Here is a 21,853-nt window from a genome sequence, read left to right as displayed (position 1 = left end):
ACCCTCAATTAGATTCCAGTCTGTAACTCACTCCCGGGTATCTGTTATTCTATATATAACCCACACCGAACCCCTCGCTGAGAATCCAGTCTCTAACTCACTCCCGGGTATCTGTGATTCTATATATAAACCACCCCGTACCCCTCGCTGAGAATCCAGTCTGTAACTCACTCCCGGGTATCTGTTATTCTATATATAAACCACCCCGAACCCCTCGATTAGATTCCAGTCTGTAACTCACTCCCGGGTATCTGTTATTCTATATATAAACCACCCCGAACCCCTCGCTGAGAATCCAGTCTCTAACTCACTCCCGGGTATCTGTTATTCTATATATAAACCACCCCGAACCCCTCGAATAGATTCCAGTCTCCAACTCACTCCCGGGTATCTGTTGTTCTATATACAACCCACCCCGTACCCCTCGATTAGATTCCAGTCTGTAACTCACTCCCGGGTATCTGTTATTCTATATATAAACCACCCCGAACCCATCGATTTGATTCCAGTCTGTAACTCACTCCCGGGTATCTGTTATTCCATATATAAACCACCCCGAACCCCTCGATTAGATTCCAGTCTGTAACTCACTCCCGGGTATCTGTTATTCTATATTAACCACCCCGTACCCCTCGATTAGATTCCAGTCTGTAACTCACTCCCGGGTATCTGTTATTCTATATATAACCCACCCCGTACCCCTCGATTAGATTCCAGTCTGTAACTCACTCCCGGGTATCTGTTATTCTATATATAAACCACCCCGAAGCCCTCGATTAGATTCCAGTCAGTAACTCACTCCCGGGTATCTGTTATTCTAGAAATAAACCACCCTGAACCCCTTGATTAGATTCCAGTCTGTAACACACTCCCGGGTATCTGTTATTCTAGAAATAAACCACCCTGAACCCCTCGATTAGATTCCAGTCTGTAACTCACTCCCGGGTATCTGTTATTCTAGAAATAAACCACCCTGAACCCCTTGATTAGATTCCAGTCTGTAACACACTCCCGGGTATCTGGTATTCTATATATAAACCACCCCAAACTCCGCTATTAGATTCCAGTCTGTTAGTCACTCCCGGGTATCTGTTATTCTATATATAAACCACCCCGAACCCATCGATTAGATTCCAGTCTGTAACTCACTCCCGAGTATCTGTTATTCTATATATAAACCACCCCGAACCCCTCGATTAGATTCCCGTCTGTAACTCACTCCCGGGTATCTGTTATTCTATATATAAACCATCCAGAACCCCTCGATTAGATTCCAGTCTGTAACTCACTCCCGGGAATCTGTTATTCTATATATAAACCAACCCGAACCCCTCGATTCGATTCCAGTCTGTAACTCACTCCCGGGTATCTGTTATTCTATATATAAACCATCCCGAACCCCTCGATTAGATTCCAGTCTGTAACTCACTCCCGGGAATCTGTTATTCTATATATAAACCATCCCGAACCCCTCGATTAGATTCCAGTCTGTAACTCACTCCCGGGTATCTGTTATTCTATATATAAAACCCCCCAAACTCCTCGATTAGATTCCAGTCTGTAACTCACTCCCGGGTATCTGTTATTCTATATATAAACCACCCCGAACCCCTCGATTAGATTCCCGTCTGTAACTCACTCCCGGGTATCTGTTATTCTATATATAAACCATCCCGAACCCCTCGATTAGATTCCAGTCTGTAACTCACTCCCGGGTATCTGTTATTTTATATATAAACCACCCCGAACCCCTCGATTAGATTCCAGTCTGTAACTCACTCCCGGGTATCTGTTAGTTTATATATAAACCACCCCGAACCCCTCGCTGAGATTCCAGTCTGTACCTCACTCCCGGGTATCTGTTATTCTATATATAAACCACCCCGAACCCCTCGATTAGATTCCAGTCTGTAACTCACTCCCGGGTATCTGTTATTCTATATATAAACCACCCCGAACCCCTCGCTGAGAATCCAGTCTCTAACTCACTCCCGGGTATCTGTTATTCTATATATAAACCACCCCGAACCCCTCGAATAGATTCCAGTCTCCAACTCACTCCCGGGTATCTGTTGTTCTATATACAACCCACCCCGTACCCCTCGATTAGATTCCAGTCTGTAACTCACTCCCGGGTATCTGTTATTCTATAAATAACCCACCCCGTACCCCTCGATTAGATTCCAGTCTCTAACTCACTCCCGGGTATCTGTTATTCCATATATAACCAACCCCGTACCCCTCGATTAGATTCAAGTCTGTAACTCACTCCCGGGTATCTGTTATTCTATATATAAACCACCCCGAACCCATCGATTTGATTCCAGTCTGTAACTCACTCCCGGGTATCTGTTATTCCATATATAAACCACCCCGAACCCCTCGATTAGATTCCAGTCTGTAACTCACTCCCGGGTATCTGTTATTCTATATTAACCACCCCGTACCCCTCGATTAGATTCCAGTCTGTAACTCACTCCCGGGTATCTGTTATTCTATATATAACCCACCCCGTACCCCTCGATTAGATTCCAGTCTGTAACTCACTCCCGGGTATCTGTTATTCTATATATAAACCACCCCGAAGCCCTCGATTAGATTCCAGTCAGTAACTCACTCCCGGGTATCTGTTATTCTAGAAATAAACCACCCTGAACCCCTTGATTAGATTCCAGTCTGTAACACACTCCCGGGTATCTGTTATTCTAGAAATAAACCACCCTGAACCCCTCGATTAGATTCCAGTCTGTAACTCACTCCCGGGTATCTGTTATTCTAGAAATAAACCACCCTGAACCCCTTGATTAGATTCCAGTCTGTAACACACTCCTGGGTATCTGGTATTCTATATATAAACCACCCCAAACTCCGCTATTAGATTCCAGTCTGTTAGTCACTCCCGGGTATCTGTTATTCTATATATAAACCACCCCGAACCCATCGATTAGATTCCAGTCTGTAACTCACTCCCGAGTATCTGTTATTCTATATATAAACCACCCCGAACCCCTCGATTAGATTCCCGTCTGTAACTCACTCCCGGGTATCTGTTATTCTATATATAAACCATCCAGAACCCCTCGATTAGATTCCAGTCTGTAACTCACTCCCGGGAATCTGTTATTCTATATATAAACCAACCCGAACCCCTCGATTCGATTCCAGTCTGTAACTCACTCCCGGGTATCTGTTATTCTATATATAAACCATCCCGAACCCCTCGATTAGATTCCAGTCTGTAACTCACTCCCGGGAATCTGTTATTCTATATATAAACCATCCCGAACCCCTCGATTAGATTCCAGTCTGTAACTCACTCCCGGGTATCTGTTATTCTATATATAAAACCCCCCAAACTCCTCGATTAGATTCCAGTCTGTAACTCACTCCCGGGTATCTGTTATTCTATATATAAACCACCCCGAACCCCTCGATTAGATTCCCGTCTGTAACTCACTCCCGGGTATCTGTTATTCTATATATAAACCATCCCGAACCCCTCGATTAGATTCCAGTCTGTAACTCACTCCCGGGTATCTGTTATTTTATATATAAACCACCCCGAACCCCTCGATTAGATTCCAGTCTGTAACTCACTCCCGGGTATCTGTTATTCTATATATAAAACCCCCCAAACTCCTCGATTAGATTCCAGTCTGTAACTCACTCCCGGGTATCTGTTATTCTATATATAAACCACCCCGAACCCCTCGATTAGATTCCCGTCTGTAACTCACTCCCGGGTATCTGTTATTCTATATATAAACCATCCCGAACCCCTCGATTAGATTCCAGTCTGTAACTCACACCCGGGTATCTGTTATTTTATATATAAACCACCCCGAACCCCTCGATTAGATTCCAGTCTGTAACTCACTCCCAGGTATCTGTTATTCTATATATAAACCACCCCGAACCCCTCGCTGAGATTCCAGTCTGTACCTCACTCCCGGGTATCTGTTATTCTATATATAACCCACCCCGTACCCCTTGATTAGATTCCAGTCTGTACCTCACTCCCGGGTATCTGTTATTCTATAGATAAACCACCCTGAACCCCTCGATTAGATTCCAGTCTGTAACTCACTCCCGGGTATCTGTTATTCTATATATAAACCAGCTCGAACTCCTCGATTAGATTCCAGTCTGTAACTCCCTCCCAGGTATCTGTTATTCTATATATAAACCACCCCGAACCCATCGATTAGATTCCAGTCTGTAACTCACTCCCGGGTATCTGTTATTCTATATATAAACCACCCCAAACCCATCGATTAGATTCCAGTCTGTAACTCACTCCCGGGGATCTGTTATTCTATATATAAACCACCCCGAACCCCTCGATTAGATTCCAGTCTGTAACTCACTCCCGGGTATCTGTTATTCTATATGTAAACCATCCCGAACCCCTCGATTAGATTCCAGTCTGTAACTCCCTCCCGGATATCTGTTATTCTATGTATAAACCACCCTGAACCCCTCGATAAAATTCCAGTCTGTAACTCACTCCCGGGTATCTGTTATCCTATATATAAACCACCCCAAGCCCCTCGATTAGATTCCAGTCTGTAACTCACTCCCGGGTATCTGTTATTCTATATATAAACCACCCCGAACCCCTCGATTAGATTCCAGTCTGTAACTCCCTCCCGGGTATCTGTTATTCTATATATAACCCACCCCGAACCCCTCGATTAGATTCCAGTCTGTAACTCACTCCCGGGTATCTGTTATTCTATATATAAACCACCCCGAACCCCTCGATTAGATTCCCGTCTGTAACTCACTCCCGGGTATCTGTTATTCTATATATAAACCATCCCGAACCCCTCGATTAGATTCCAGTCTGTAACTCACTCCCGGGTATCTGTTATTTTATATATAAACCACCCCGAACCCCTCGATTAGATTCCAGTCTGTAACTCACTCCCAGGTATCTGTTATTCTATATATAAACCACCCCGAACCCCTCGCTGAGATTCCAGTCTGTACCTCACTCCCGGGTATCTGTTATTCTATATATAACCCACCCCGTACCCCTTGATTAGATTCCAGTCTGTACCTCACTCCCGGGTATCTGTTATTCTATAGATAAACCACCCTGAACCCCTCGATTAGATTCCAGTCTGTAACTCACTCCCGGGTATCTGTTATTCTATATATAAACCAGCTCGAACTCCTCGATTAGATTCCAGTCTGTAACTCCCTCCCAGGTATCTGTTATTCTATATATAAACCACCCCGAACCCATCGATTAGATTCCAGTCTGTAACTCACTCCCGGGTATCTGTTATTCTATATATAAACCACCCCAAACCCATCGATTAGATTCCAGTCTGTAACTCACTCCCGGGGATCTGTTATTCTATATATAAACCACCCCGAACCCCTCGATTAGATTCCAGTCTGTAACTCACTCCCGGGTATCTGTTATTCTATATGTAAACCATCCCGAACCCCTCGATTAGATTCCAGTCTGTAACTCCCTCCCGGATATCTGTTATTCTATGTATAAACCACCCTGAACCCCTCGATAAAATTCCAGTCTGTAACTCACTCCCGGGTATCTGTTATCCTATATATAAACCACCCCAAGCCCCTCGATTAGATTCCAGTCTGTAACTCACTCCCGGGTATCTGTTATTCTATATATAAACCACCCCGAACCCCTCGATTAGATTCCAGTCTGTAACTCCCTCCCGGGTATCTGTTATTCTATATATAACCCACCCCGAACCCCTCGATTAGATTCCAGTCTGTAACTCACTCCCGGGTATCTGTTATTCTATATATAAACCACCCCGAACCCCTCGATTAGATTCCAGTCTGTAACTCACTCCCGGGTATCTGTTATTCTATATATAATCCACCTCGAACCCCTCGATTAGAATCCAGTCTGTAACTCACTCCCAGGTATCTGTTATTCTATAAATAAACCACCCCGAACCCCTCGATTAGATTCCAGTCTGTAACTCACTCCCGGGTATCTGTTATTCTATATATAAACCACCCCGAACCCCTCGATTAGATTCCAGTCTGTAACTCACTCCCGGGTATCTGTTATTCTATATATAAACCACCCAGAACCCCTCGATTAGATTCCAGTCTGTAACTCACTCCCGGGTATCTGTTATTCGATATATAAACCCCCCAAACCCCTCGATTAGATTCCAGTCTGTAACTCACTCCCGGGTATCTGTTATTCTATATATAAACCACCCCGAACCCCTCGATTAGATTCCAGTCTGTAACTCACTCCCGGGTATCTGTTATTCTATATATAAACTACCCTGAACCCCTCGATTAGATTCCAGTCTGTAACTCACTCCCAGGTATCTGTTATTCTATATATAAACCACCCTGAACCCCTCGATTAGATTCCAGTCTGTAGCTCCCTCCCGGGTATCTGTTATTCTATATATAAACCACCCCGAACCCCTCGATTAGATTCCAGTCTGTAACTCACTCCCAGGTATCTGTTATTCTATATATAAACCACCCAGAACCCCTCGATTAGATTCCAGTCTGTAGCTCCCTCCCGGGTATCTGTTATTCTATATATAACCCACCCCGAACCCCTCGATTAGATTCCAGTCTGTAACTCACTCCCGGGTATCTGTTATTCTATATATAACCCACCCCGAACCCCTCGATTAGATTCCAGTCAGTAACTCACTCCCGGGTATCTGTTATTCTATATATAAACCACCCCGAACCCCTCGATTAGATTCCAGTCTGTAACTCACTCCCAGGTATCTGTTATTCTATATATAAACCACCCTGAACCCCTCGATTAGATTCCAGTCTGTAGCTCCCTCCCGGGTATCTGTTATTCTATATATAACCCACCCCGAACCCCTCGATTAGATTCCAGTCTGTAACTCACTCCCAGGTATCTGTTATTCTATATATAAACCACCCCGAACCTCTCGATTAGATTCCAATCTGTAACTCACTCCCGGGTATCTGTTATTCTATATATAAACCACCCCGAACCCCTCGATTAGATTCCAGTCTGTAACTCACTCCCAGGTATCTGTTATTCTATATATAAACCACCCCGAACCACTCGATTAGATTCCAGTCTGTAACTCACTCCCAGGTATCTGTTATTCTATATATAAACCACCCCGAACCCCTCGATTAGATTCCAGTCTGTAACTCACTCCCGGGTATCTGTTATTCTATATATAAACCACCCCGAACCACTCGATTAGATTCCAGTCTGTAACTCACTCCCAGGTATCTGTTATTCTATATATAAACCACCCCGAACCCCTCGATTAGATTCCAGTCTGTAACTCACTCCCGGGTATCTGTTATTCTATATATAAACCACCCCGAGCCCCTCGATTAGATTACAGTCTGTAACTCACTCCCGGGTATCAGTTATTCTATATATAAACCACCCCGAACCCCTCGATTAGATTCCAGTCTGTAACTCACTCCCGGGTATCTGTTATTCTGTATATAAACCACCCCGAACTCCTCGATTAGATTCCAGTCTGTAACTCACTCCCGGGTATCTGTTATTCTATATATAAACCACCCCGAACCCCTCGATTAGATTCCAGTCTGTAACTCACTCCCGGGTATCTGTTATTCTGTATATAAACCACCCCGAACCCCTCGATTAGATTCCAGTCTGTAACTCACTCCCAGGTATCTGTGATTCTATATATAGACCACCCCGAACCCCTCGATTAGATTCCAGTCTGTAACTCACTCCCGGGTATCTGTTATTCTATATATAACCCACCCCGAACCCCTCGATTAGATTCCAGTCTGTAACTCACTCCCGGGTATCTGTTATTCTATATATAAACCACCCCGAACCCCTCGATTAGATTCCAGTCTGTAACTCACTCCCGGGTATCTGTTATTCTGTATATAAACCACCCCGAACCCCTCGATTAGATTCCAGTCTGTAACTCACTCCCAGGTATCTGTGATTCTATATATAGACCACCCCGAACCCCTCGATTAGATTCCAGTCTGTAACTCACTCCCGGGTATCTGTTATTCTATATATAACCCACCCCGAACCCCTCGATTAGATTCCAGTCTGTAACTCACTCCCGGGTATCTGTTATTCTACATATAAACTCTGCTGTATGTCTGGATACGTTAATGGTGGTGTTCCGCTCACTGACCTCACAGTCGTGAGGTGGCAGTTGCTGAAGAATCTGTTTAATCCGATACCTCTCTCCTGGACTGTTTATGGAGGGGACTTTGTGTTCTGGGAGGGAGCTGAAGTATTGATAAACCTGGAACAACAAAAGAGTTCATATCAATCCCTCGCTCCTTCAGTCGCCAACGCAATGCTCAACGAATTCCGTCTGACACAATCCCATTGCCATGGTCCCACCCCGAAGTCCGCCTTATTCCAACCCAACGGTATCTCTCATGCAAAACACCATCTCCCCTTGACACTCAATCAGATTGGCCGTTCGGGGAGGGAACGTCGGTGGCAGTCGCACGTTGGGAGGCTCCTGCTCGAGGCTCAGCTTTTCCGGAATGTAATGCACGGCCCCCAGTGGGCTTGTAATAATATCCACTCATGTATATAATGAGATGCAGACAGGCAGTGATTGACACACAGGTTAACCAATGAACACACACAACACATAACAACCAATCACCAGACAGGACACCACTGTAAAGCACACAGGGCATTAAGACTCTCCCTCGCTCTACAGGACACAGCGACTGAGATAGTCAGAGTGCACAAGCCAGTGAGCACCATCACCAGGAGGTAGAGAGTTAGTCTGGTGTAGCCATGTAAAATGGCTGACTCCCGATTAGAATGGCCAAACCCCGATTTAAAATGGTGAACGGAAGAGGCTGATGGGAAAATCAGCCAACAGGACTCAAACAGACAGCTGCAGGTAAAACAGTGTATTCGCCTCTCGGGAAGCCAGACAGAATCGATACCTGCAGCCATCAACATAACAACACCCCAGCCATCTGCATATAAATTAGCAATCCCTGGGAACAATATGCTACAAATTGGACACACAAAGCCAACCCAGACTTTTCGGCGCCAGCAAGAGCTTACACAAAGAGAGGTGAACGACCACCCCTCGATCAAGGATTCGCTCCAGCATTGATTCGAGCCAAGTGATTGGGACCAAGTCCAATCACTTGGAACCAGGTACAAGGTCCGCCCCGAGAGGCGGGAAGCCCTTGGGGACTACAAGAATAGGGGCCAAGTTCAAATCGACCCTTCTTCTCCTCTCCGCGCCCTTCGAGACCCTTCTACTGACCCTCTACAACAGCCGCAAGAGAACGTAAGTTTTACTCCAACGATCGCTACCAGATAGGCGCTCCTGACTATCGACCTGTACCCGCTTTGAATCCCGCAGGCTCAGAACCCATTCGAAAGGCCATTCGTTTCCCTGACCTGGTGGGCTATTTCCAAAGTTAAGTATTGGCCTGTTAGTTGTGGGAAGTAGCTTAGAAGTAGAATTAATGTATGAGTATTGATTGCTGTATATAATAAATGTGCGTTGATTTAACTCTTACTAAGCGGTGTGTTGCATTATTAATCATTAATCGCACTTGAACCACGTGGCGGTATCAGAAAGATACCTGGCGACTCAAGAGCAAAGGTGACAGAATTAGAGCAAGTAAACTAAGGCTAAAAAGAGCAACACTGGACAAGCCAGTAGGCGGTTATCAGTTCGATTGATAGAGTATCAACTCACAGCAGACTATGTACAGCGATCAGGAAGTTCAATCAAACAGTGTTGGACCATCTCCTGTGTCAGAAGCCTGTTTCTAGTTTCACTGCGTCCAGTTGCGGTCAACGTTAAACCAACTTACTTAACACATCAAGAGGGTGGGGACTGAGAGACACCAGTCAGTGTACAGATATCTCCCTGAGAGAGAGAGAGGACTGAGAGACACCAGTCAGTGTACAGATATCTCCCCGAGAGAGAGAGAGGACTGAGAGACACCAGTCAGTGTACAGATATCTCCCTGAGAGAGAGGACTGAGAGACACCAGTCAGTGTACAGATATCTCCCTGAGAGAGAGAGAGGGGACTGAGAGACACCAGTCAGTGTACAGATATCTCCCTGAGAGAGAGAGAGGGGACTGAGAGACACCTGTCAGTGTACAGATATCTCCCTGAGAGAGAGAGAGGGGACTGAGAGACACCAGTCAGTGTACAGATATCTCCCTGAGAGAGAGGGGACTGAGAGACACCAGTCAGTGTACAGATATCTCCCTGAGAGAGAGAGGGGGGGTCTGAGAGACACCAGTCAGTGTACAGATATCTCCCTGAGAGAGAGGGGACTGAGAGACACCAGTCAGTGTATAGATATCTCCCTGAGAGAGAGGGGACTGAGAGACACCAGTCAGTGTACAGATATCTCCCTGAGAGAGGGGACTAAGAGACACCAGTCAGTGTACAAATATCTCCCTGAGAGAGGACTGAGAGACACCAGTCAGTGTACAGATATCTCCCTGAGAGAGAGAGAGAGGGACTGAGAGACACCAGTCAGTGTACAGATATCTCCCTGAGAGAGAGGGGACTGAGAGACGCCAGTCAGTGTACAGATATCTCCCTGAGAGAGAGGGGACTGAGAGACACCAGTCAGTGTACAGATATCTCCCTGAGAGAGAGGACTGAGAGACACCAGTCAGTGTACAGATATCTCCCTGAGAGAGAGAGGGGGGGTCTGAGAGACACCAGTCAGTGTACAGATATCTCCCTGAGAGAGAGGGGACTGAGAGACACCAGTCAGTGTATAGATATCTCCCTGAGAGAGAGGGGACTGAGAGACACCAGTCAGTGTACAGATATCTCCCTGAGAGAGAGGACTGAGAGACACCAGTCAGTGTACAGATATCTCCCTGAGAGAGAGGGGACTGAGAGACACCAGTCAGTGTACAGATATCTCCCTGAGAGAGAGGGGGGACCGAGAGACACCAGTCAGTGCACAGATATCTCCCTGAGAGAGAGAGGACTGAGAGATACAAGTCAGTGCACAGATATCTCGAGAGAGAGAGAGGACTGAGAGACACCAGTCAGTGTACAGATATCTCCCTGAGAGAGAGAGGACTGAGAGATACAAGTCAGTGCACAGATATCTCGAGAGAGAGAGAGGACTGAGAGACACCAGTCAGTGTACAGATATCTCCCTGAGAGAGAGAGGGGACTGAGAGACACCAGTCAGTGTACAGATATCTCCCTGAGAGAGAGGGAACTGAGAGACACCAGTCAGTGTACAAATATCTCCCTGAGAGAGAGAGAGGACTGAGAGACACCAGACAGTGTACAGATATCACCCTCAGAGGGAGAGCGGGGACTGAGAGACACCAGTCAGTGTACAGATATCTGCATGAGAGAGAGGGGACTGAGAGACACCAGTCAGTGTACAGATATCTCCCTGAGAGAGAGAGGGACTGAGAGACACCAGTCAGTGTACAGATATCTCCCTGAGAGAGGGGACTAAGAGACACCAGTCAGTGTACAAATATCTCCCTGAGAGAGGACTGAGAGACACCAGTCAGTGTACAGATATCTCCCTGAGAGAGAGAGAGAGGGACTGAGAGACACCAGTCAGTGTACAGATATCTCCCTGAGAGAGAGGGGACTGAGAGACGCCAGTCAGTGTACAGATATCTCCCTGAGAGAGAGGACTGAGAGACACCAGTCAGTGTACAGATATCTCCCTGAGAGAGAGGGAACTGAGAGACACCAGTCAGTGTACAAATATCTCCCTGAGAGAGAGAGAGGACTGAGAGACACCAGACAGTGTACAGATATCACCCTCAGAGGGAGAGCGGGGACTGAGAGACACCAGTCAGTGTACAGATATCTGCATGAGAGAGAGGGGACTGAGAGACACCAGTCAGTGTACAGATATCTCCCTGAGAGAGAGAGGGACTGAGAGACACCAGTCAGTGTACAGATATCTCCCCGAGAGAGGGGACTAAGAGACACCAGTCAGTGTACAAATATCTCCCTGAGAGAGGACTGAGAGACACCAGTCAGTGTACAGATATCTCCCTGAGAGAGAGAGGGACTGAGAGACACCAGTCAGTGTACAGATATCTCCCTGAGAGAGGGGACTAAGAGACACCAGTCAGTGTACAAATATCTCCCTGAGAGAGGACTGAGAGACACCAGTCAGTGTACAGATATCTCCCTGAGAGAGAGAGAGAGGGACTGAGAGACACCAGTCAGTGTACAGATATCTCCCTGAGAGAGAGGGGACTGAGAGACGCCAGTCAGTGTACAGATATCTCCCTGAGAGAGAGGACTGAGAGACACCAGTCAGTGTACAGATATCTCCCTGAGAGAGAGGACTGAGAGACACCAGTCAGTGTACAGATATCTCCCTGAGAGAGAGAGGACTGAGAGACACCAGCCAGTGTACAGATACCTCCCTGAGAGAGAGAGAGGACTGAGAGACAGCAGTCAGTGTACAGAAAATTGAATTTTATCATTCTGCTTTCCTCCAGGCATCTACACGGTTCAACACACACCCCATTGGTTTTTAGCTGAGTGATCTCACTGTGTATCCCAATTTCCACCTCACCCATCCACCCTCCCACCCTCCACAGCCCACCCCCTCCTCCTCCTGTCGCTGCCTCTGCCTCATTTCAGATCCGGCCTTCGCACAGGCTTCACAGCCTTAGCTGAATCTAGGCCGTTGCTATGGAGTCAGGGATGGGTAAACCACAATGAGCAGTGACTGGGCCCAAAGCCACTTGGCGCAGTGCCAGGCGGGCAGCTCCATGGATTCATCTTCGGCGTCACAGGTGATGGAATGTGGAACTGGTTCGGGCCTAGCTCGAAGGACTGGAGCCAGCTACATTTGCAGCCACCTCAATCAGGCCTCAAGTGCCGGCCTTGCAATCACTGACAGTCCCCGCAAATTATCCAGGGGGAAAGAATGCCACAACTGACATAAAACGGGCCTCCAAGTCAATGCCTGATCAGGCGGAAAGAGAAGAATAGCCTCTTGTCACAAGTAGGCTTCAAATGAAGTGACTGTGAAAAGCCCCTAGTCGCCACATTCCAGCACCTGGGATGGTACGGGAATTGAATCCAAGCTGATGGCCTCGTTCTGCTTTACAAGCCAGTGTTTAGCACATTGTGCTAAACCAGCCCAGTAAAAAGGACCCAGTAAAAAGGGAATGATTCCACTTTCTCACACTAAAGTTAGCAAATATACAGAGTAAAACTCCCTCCACACACTCCCCATCAAACACTCCCAGGACAGGTACAGCACAGGGTTAGATACAGAGTAAAGCTCCCTCTACACTGTCCTCATCAAACACTCCCAGGACAGGTACAGCACGGGGGTTAGATACAGAGTAAAGCTCCCTCTACACTGTCCCCATCAAACATTCCCAGGAGAGGTACAGCACAGGGTTAGATACAGAGTAAAGCTCCCTCAACACTGTCCCCATCAAACACTTCCAGGGCAGGTACAGCACGGGGTTAGATACAGAGTAAAACTCCCTCCACACTGTCCCCATCAAACACTCCCAGGACAGGTACAGCACGGGGTTAGATTCAGAGTAAAACTCCCTCCACACTGTCCCCATCAAACACTCCCAGGACAGGTACAGCACGGGGTTAGATACAGACTAAAGCTGCCTCTACACTGTCCACATCAAACTCCCAGGACAGGTACAGCACGGGGTTAGATACAGAGTAAAGCTGCCTCTGCACTGTCCCCATCACACACTCCCAGGACAGTTACGGCATGGGGTTAGATAAAGAGTAAAGCTCCCTCTACACTGTCCCCATCAAACACTCCCAGGACAGGTACAGCACTGGGTTAGATACAGAGTAAAGCTCCCTCTACACTGTCCCCATCAAACACTCCCAGAACAGGTACAGCACTGGGTTAGATACAGAGCAAAGCTCCCTCTACACTAAACCCATCAAACACTCCCAGGACAGGTACAGCACTGGGTTAGATACAGAGTAAAGCTCCCTCTACACTAAACCCATCAAACACTCCCAGGACAGGGACAGCACGAGGTTAGATACAGAGTAAAGCTCCCTCTACACTATCCCCATCAAACACTCCCACGACAGGTACAGCACGTGGTTAGATACAGAGTAAAGCTCCCTCTACACTGTCCCCATCAAACACTCCCAGGACAGGTACAGCACGGGGGTTAGATACAGAGTAAAGCTCCCTCTACACTGTCCCCATCAAACATTCCCAGGAGAGGTACAGCACAGGGTTAGATACAGAGTAAAGCTCCCTCAACACTGTCCCCATCAAACACTCCCAGGACAGGTACAGCACGGGGTTAGATACAGAGTAAAACTCCCTCCACACTGTCCCCATCAAACACTCCCAGGACAGGTACAGCACGGGGTTAGATTCAGAGTAAAACTCCCTCCACACTGTCCCCATCAAACACTCCCAGGACAGGTACAGCACGGGGTTAGATACAGACTAAAGCTGCCTCTACACTGTCCACATCAAACTCCCAGGACAGGTACAGCACGGGGTTAGATACAGAGTGAAGCTCCCTCTACACTGTCCCCATCAAACACTCCCAGGACAGGTACAGCACGGGGTGGAATTCATTACCACAGGAAGTAGTTGATGCTAAAACATTGAATATATTCAAGAGGTGGCTGAATAAAGCACTTGGGGAGAATGGGATCAAAGGCTATGGGGAGAAAGCAGGATGGGGCTATTGAGTTGGATGATCAGCCATGGTCGTGATGAATGGCAGAGCAGGCTTGAAGGGCCGAATGGCCTTCTCCTGCTCCTATCTTCTATGTATCTATGTGAGTGAGAGAGGGGGCGAGACAGACAGAAAGAGAGAGAGAGAGAGCACGATGTAGCGGCCACGTTCTGCCCACATGGCATCGCCCCGTGGCTCCATGCAGCCGGGAAATGTTGGGAAACCCCACTCCCGGGATCTTCCCGCCTTGCCACACCCCACTGTTGGGTGGGATCACCTTTTGTCAAATCTGCGTCTCAGAGTGAGGCAGCTAGTCTCAATTTAATATGCGGTTCCCCGCTGTAGCCAATGCGTTGGGATGTATCGCCTTGGAGACCTGAAGCAAGCACCGTTCCGTCTCCACAGAAAACGGGGTCCCGGTGGAACGGCACTCGCTGGCGACTCCCAGCGGACTGGACGGCTCCAGGTAGTTGCCCTCTTGGCAACACGGTGGTACTCGGACGCTGCCAAGGTGCCCAGGTGGCACTGAAAAGCTGGCAGGAGCACTGACAGAGTTCCCAGTGCCATGGTTCAGGGCCCGAGGGGGGCATTCCCATGAAAGGAGCGTGGAGGGGGTTATGGTGAGGGGGTGGGTGCATGGCAGGTAAGTAGGGGCCTCTGGGATGTTGGGTGGGTGGGTGGGGGGGGCAGGGTGATGGTGGGAGTCCTGGAAGAGGAGGGGGCCCATAAGGGAGTGTGTGTGTGTGTGGGGGTGGGGGGTGGGGAGGTGCCTGAAATGGGTGGTGCCCAGAGTTTCCATAGCGGGGTGCCCTCACTTGTGGGGAAGTGCCCATGTGTGTATGCAGGGGGATGACATTGCCCATGGGTGGGGGGGGGGGGGGGGGGGTGGAAGACCCTGAGGCTCACTTAGAGATCGGGGCCCCATTCAAAATGGCCGCCCGATCTGGGAGGAGCCGGCACTGGGGGTTCAGCTCCCCAGTGATGGCAAACAATACAAAGTGTGGCCTTCACCGGGGAGACATTCCCCCAGGGCCCAACAAAGTGACTGTGGGGTTAGATAGCGGCGGAGACCCCGCCGCCAGGCGCGGCAGGAAACTCACAGCCAATTACACTGACAAACCTTTCCCCTAGATTGCGGTTCTGGAGTTCAGGGGTCTCCCCAGGCAGCTGAAGGCACGGCCGTCAATGGCGGCTGCGGCCAAGACCTGGTGCGCCTGTCATGGTGGGTGAGGGCATGCTGGGACATCCCTGGGAGTGTGGGGGGGGATGCAGGCGAGTACCTGGTCGGGTTTCAGGCCTGGCGGAACCCAGGAGTACTCCTCCAGCGCGCAGCCCGAGTCATCGTCCGAGATGGAGAAGCGATGGAAGGCGTTGACCATCTTGTAGACCATCTTCTCGAGCTCCGGAGGGCAGGGCCCCGGATGGCGTGTTCCTCCCTCGGGCACTTACAGCACAGGCAGATCTTCCTGCGGACAGGCCGGGAGGAAGAGGCATCAGACATCGGTCCATAGTCCCAGCGGAGGAGGGGGTCGCACCTCAACAAGAATCCACCCATCAACACCCCCCACCCTGCACACCCCCTCCCCCACCGACCCCCCACCCTGCACCCACCCCTCCCCCACCGGCCCCCACCCTGCACCCCCCTCCCCCACCGACCCCCACCCTGCACCCCCCCTCCCCCACCCTCCATCCCCCTCCCCCACCGACCCCCACCCTGCACCCCCCTCCCCCACCCTCCATCCCCCTCCCCCACCGACCACCACCCTGCACCACCCTCCCCCACCGACCCCCACCCTGCACCCCCCCCCACTGGCCCCCAACCCTCCACCCCGTCCCACGGGACCCCCACCCTGCACCCCCCCCTTCCCTCCCCCACAGGCCCCCAACTCCCCCCCCACCCTGCACTCCCCTTCCCCTCCCCAACCCCCCCCACCCACCCTGCACCCCCCTCCCCTCCCCCACAGGCCCCCAACCCCCCCCCCACCCTGCACCCCCTCCCCTCCCCCACCGGCCCCCACCCTGCACCCCCAGTCCCCTCCCCCCACCGGCCCACTGCCCCCACCCTGCACCCCCCGCCCCCACGCTGCACCCCCCCTCCCCCACCAGCCCCCTATCCCCCCCCTCACCCTGCACCCCCCTCCCCTCCCCCACCGACACCCCAACCCTGCACCCCAATCCCCTCCCCCCACCGGCCCGCTCCCTGCACACCCCGCTCCCCCACCGACCCATGCCCCAACCCTGCACCCCCCCTCCCCTTCCCCAGCGGCCCCCACCCCGCACACCCCCCTCCCCCACCAACCCCCACCCTGCACCCCGCTCCCCTCCCCACCGGCCCCCAACCCCCCTCCCCACGGCACCCCCCCTCCCCCACCGACCCCCACCCTGCACACACACCCTCCCCCACACCGCACCCCCCTCCCCCACCCCCGCACCCCCCTCCCCCACCCTGCACCCCCTCCCCACCCTGCACCCCCTCCTCCCCACCCTGCACCCCCTCCTCCCCCACCCTGCACCCCCCTCCCCCACCGACCCCCACCCTCCCCCACCGACCCCCACCCTGCACACAAACCCTCCCCCACACCGCACCCCCTCCCCCACCCCGCACCCCCCCACCCTGCACCCCCCTCCCCCACCCTGCACCCACCTCCTCCACCCTGCACCCCCTCCTCCCCACCCTGCACCCCCTCCTCCCCCACCCTGCACCCCCTCCTCCCCCACCCTGCACCCCCTCCTCCCCCACCGACCCCCACCCCGCACCCCCCCCTCCCCCACCGACCCCCACCCCGCTCCCCTCCCCACAGGCCCCCAACCCCCCCACGGCACCCCCCCCCTTCCCCACCGACCCCCACCCTGCACACACACCCTCCCCCACACCGCACCCCCCTCCCCCACCCCGCACCCCCCTCCCCCACCCTGCACCCCCTCCCCCACCCTGCACCCCCTCCTCCCCACCCTGCACCACGCCCCCCCCTCCCCACAGGCCCCCCACCCTGCCCCTCCCCCTCCCCCACAAGAGACAGAGAGAGACAGAGACAGAGAGAGGGACAGTATGGCAGAGAGAGACAGAAGGGAAATGGAGGGATGCTCGAGAGGTCGGAATTGGAGGAGTACAGAGATCTCGGAGGGTTGTAGGAAGTTACAGAGACAGGGAGGGTTGTCGGGGCAGGTTACAGAGATAGGGAGGATTGTAGGGGCTGCCGGATTTTACAGAGATAGGGAGGGTTGTAGGGGCTGGAGGAGGTTACAGAGATAGGGAGGGTTGGAGGGGCTGGAGGAGGTTACAGAGATCGGGAGGGTTGGGAGGGGCTGGAGGAGGTTACAGAGACAGGGAGAGTTGTAGGGGCTGGAGGAGGTTACAGAGACAGGGACGGTTGTAGGGGCTGGAGGAGGTTACAGAGATAGGGAGGGTTGGAGGGGCTGGAGGAGGTTACAGAGACAGGGAGGGTTGTAGGGGCTGGAGGAGGTTACAGAGGTAGGGAGGGTTGTAGGGGCTGGAGGAGGTTACAGAGATAGGGAGGGTTGTAGGGGCTGGAGGAGGTTACAGAGACAGGGAGGGTTGTAGGGGCTGGAGGAGGTTACAGAGATACGGAGGGTTGTAGGGGCTGGAGGAGGTTACAGAGATAGGGAGGGTTGGAGGGGCTGGAGGAGGTTACAGAGATCGGGAGGGTTGGAGGGGCCTGGAGGAGGTTACAGAGACAGGAGGGGTTGTAGGGGCTGGAGGAGGTTACAGAGACAGGGACGGTTGTAGGGGCTGGAGGAGGTTACAGAGATAGGGAGGGTTGGAGGGGCTGGAGGAGGTTACAGAGACAGGGAGGGTTGTAGGGGCTGGAGGAGGTTACAGAGGTAGGGAGGGTTGTAGGGGCTGGAGGAGGTTACAGAGATAGGGAGGGTTGTAGGGGCTGGAGGAGGTTACAGAGACAGGGAGTGTTGTAGGGGCTGGAGGAGGTTACAGAGATAGGGAGAGTTGTAGGGGCTGGAGGAGGATACAGAGATAGGGAGGGGTTGTAAGGGCTGGAGGAGGTTACAGAGATAGGGATGATTGTTGGGGCTGGAGGAGGTTACAGAGATAGGGAGGGTTCTAGGGGTTGGAGGAGGTTACAAAGATAGGGAGGGTTGGAGGGGCTGGAGGAGGTTACAGAGACAGGGAGGGTTGTAGGGGCTGGAGGAGGTTACAGAGGTAGGGAGGGTTGTAGGGGCTGGAGGAGGTTACAGAGATAGGGAGGGTTGTAGGGGCTGGAGGAGGTTACAGAGACAGGGAGGGTTGTAGGGGCTGGAGGAGGTTACAGAGATACGGAGGGTTGTAGGGGCTGGAGGAGGTTACAGAGATAGGGAGGGTTGGAGGGGCTGGAGGAGGTTACAGAGATCGGGAGGGTTGGAGGGGCTGGAGGAGGTTACAGAGACAGGGAGGGTTGTAGGGGCTGGAGGAGGTTACAGAGACAGGGACGGTTGTAGGGGCTGGAGGAGGTTACAGAGATAGGGAGGGTTGTAGGGGCTGGAGGAGTTACAGAGACAGGGAGGGTTGTAGGGGCTGGAGGAGGTTACAGAGGTAGGGAGGGTTGTAGGGGCTGGAGGAGGTTACAGAGATAGGGAGGGCTGTAGGGGCTGGAGGAGGTTACAGAGACAGGGAGTGTTGTAGGGGGCTGGAGGAGGTTACAGAGATAGGAGAGTTGTAGGGGCTGGAGGAGGATACAGAGATAGGGAGGGTTGTAAGGGCTGGAGGAGGTTACAGAGATAGGATGATTGTTGGGGCTGGAGGAGGTTACAGAGATAGGGAGGGTTCTAGGGGTTGGAGGAGGTTACAAAGATAGGGAAGGTTGTAGGGGCTGGAGGAGGTACAGAGACAGGGAGGGTTGTAGGGGCTGGAGGAGGTTACAGAGATAGGGAGGGGTTGTAGGGGCTGGAGGAGGTTACAGAGATAAGGATGGTTGTAGGGGCTGGAGGAGGTTACAGAGATAGGGAGGGTTGTTGGGGCTGGAGGAGGTTACAGTGACAGGAGGGTGTAGGGGCTGGAGGAGGTTACACAGACAGGGAGGGTTGTAGGGGCTGCAGGAGGTTACAGAGATAGGGAGGGTTGTAGGGGCTGGAGGACGGTTACAGAGATAGGGATGGTTGTAGGGGCTGGAGGAGTTTACAGAGATAGGGATGGTTGTTAGGGCTGGAGGAGGTTACAAAGATAGGGAGGGTTGTAGGAGGTTACAGAGATAGGGAGGGTTGTAGGGGCTGGAGGATGTTACAGAGATAGGGATGGTTGTTGGGGCTGGAGGAGGTAACAGAGATAGGGAGGGTTGTAGGGGCTGGAGGAGGTTACAGAGATAGGGAGGGTTGTAGGGTCTGGAGGAGGTTACAGAGATAGGGATGGTTGTTGGGGCTGGAGGAGGTTACAGAGATAGGGAGGGTTGTAGGGGCTGGAGGAGGTTACAGAGATAGGGAGGGTTGTAGGTCTGGAGGAGGTTACAGAGATAGGGAGGGTTGTAGGGGCTGGAGGAGGTTACAGAGATAGGGAGGGTTGTCGGGACTGGAGGAGGTTACAGAGATAGGGAGGGTTGTAGGTTCTGGAGGAGGTTGTGTGAGCCGGGTACAGAGGCTGGCTGAGCTTCGCACAGAGGGAGAGGATGGGGGCGATTGGATTTGTGACTGGGATGTGCAGCGAGGGGGCGAGAGGAATGCTGAGGGTGCAGTGCGTTCCTGCAGCTGGAGGCATCAATTCACCCACAGCCTCGAGGCACAAACGTTAATGAGGAAATTAAGATATTCCTTCGCTGAGTCACAACACTTTCCTGTGGGCTGAGTCAGTGTCACCTGATCTCACTCAGTTAACTCAATGTACACTGACTGGTGTCTCTCAGTCCCTCTCTCTCGGGAGATATCTGTACACTGACTGGTGTCTCTCAGTCCCCTCTCTCTCAGGGAGATATCTGTACACTGACAGGTGTCCCTCACTCCCCTCTCTCTCAGGGAGATATCTGTACACTGATTGGTGTCCCTCACTCCCCTCTCTCTCAGGAGATATCTGTACACTGACTGGTGTCCCAGTCCCCTCTCTCTCTCAGGGAGATATCTGTACACTGACTGGTGTCTCTCAGTCCCCTCTCTCTCAGGGAGATATCTGTACACTGACTGGTGTCTCTCAGTCCTCTCTCTCTCTCAGGGAGATATCTGTACACTGACTGGTGTCTCCCAGTCCCCTCTCTCTCTCAGGGTGATATCTGTACACTGACTGGTGTCTCTCAGTCCCCCCTCTCCTCTCAGGGAGATATCTGTACACTGACGGGTGTCTCTCAGTCCCCTCTCTCTCTCAGGGAGATATCTGTACACTGACTGGTGTCTCTCAGTCCCCTCTCTCTCTCAAGGAGATATCTGTACACTGACTTGTATCTCTCAGTCCCCTCTCTCAGGAGATATCTGTACACTGACTGGTGTCTCTCAGTCCCCTCTCTCTCTCAGGGAGATATCTGTACACTGACTGGTGTCTCTCAGTCCCCTCTCTCTCCCTGGGAGATATCTGTACACTGACTGGTGTCTCTCAGTCCCTCTCTCTCTCAGGGAGATATCTGTACACTGACTGGTGTCTCTCAGTCCCCTCTCTCTCTCAGGGAGATATCTGTACACTGACTGGTGTCTCTCAGTCCTCTCTCTCAGGGGTATCTGACCTGACTGGTGTCTCTCAGTCCTCTCTCTCTCAGGAGGATATCTGTACACTGACTTGTCATCTCTCAGTCCTCTCTCTCTCAGGGAGATATCTGTACACTGACTGGTGTCTCTCAGTCCCTCTCTCTCTCAAGGAGATATCTGTACACTGACTTGTGTCTCTCAGTCCCCTCTCTCTCTCAGGGAGATATCTGTACACTGACTGGTGTCTCTCAGTCCTCTCTCGTCTCAAGGAGATATCTGTACACTGACTTGTATCTCTCAGTCCCCTCTCTCTCAGGGAGATATCTGTACACTGACTGGTGTCTCTCAGTCCCTCTCTCTCTCAAGGAGATATCTGTACACTGACTTGTATCTCGTCCCCTCTCTCTCAGGGAGATATCTGTACACTGACTGGTGTCTCTCAGTCCCCTCTCTCTCTCAGGGAGATATCTGTACACTGACTGGTGTTTCTCAGTCCCCCCTCTCTCTCTCAGGGAGATATCTGTACACTGACTGGTGTCTCTCAGTCCCCTCTCTCTCAGGGAGATAT

General features: G+C 51.5%; 1 protein-coding gene across 1 annotated transcript in view; it reads right to left on the bottom strand.

The window, feature by feature from the left end:
- The window catches only part of LOC140399442 (uncharacterized), a 250,357-nt gene that overhangs the window by 58,331 nt on the left and 170,173 nt on the right, over positions 1-21,853 (bottom strand). Inside the window, 3 exon segments of the mRNA XM_072489020.1 lie at positions 8,154-8,267; positions 15,954-16,085; positions 16,088-16,139. Of these exon segments, the coding sequence (XP_072345121.1) occupies positions 8,154-8,267; positions 15,954-16,085; positions 16,088-16,139 (298 nt within the window).

This window comes from Scyliorhinus torazame, chromosome 22 (assembly GCF_047496885.1).
Source record: "Scyliorhinus torazame isolate Kashiwa2021f chromosome 22, sScyTor2.1, whole genome shotgun sequence".
Classification (NCBI taxonomy): domain Eukaryota; kingdom Metazoa; phylum Chordata; class Chondrichthyes; order Carcharhiniformes; family Scyliorhinidae; genus Scyliorhinus; species Scyliorhinus torazame.
The sequence above is the reverse complement of the archived record's forward strand: the minus strand, read 5'-3'. Positions and strand labels throughout refer to the sequence as shown.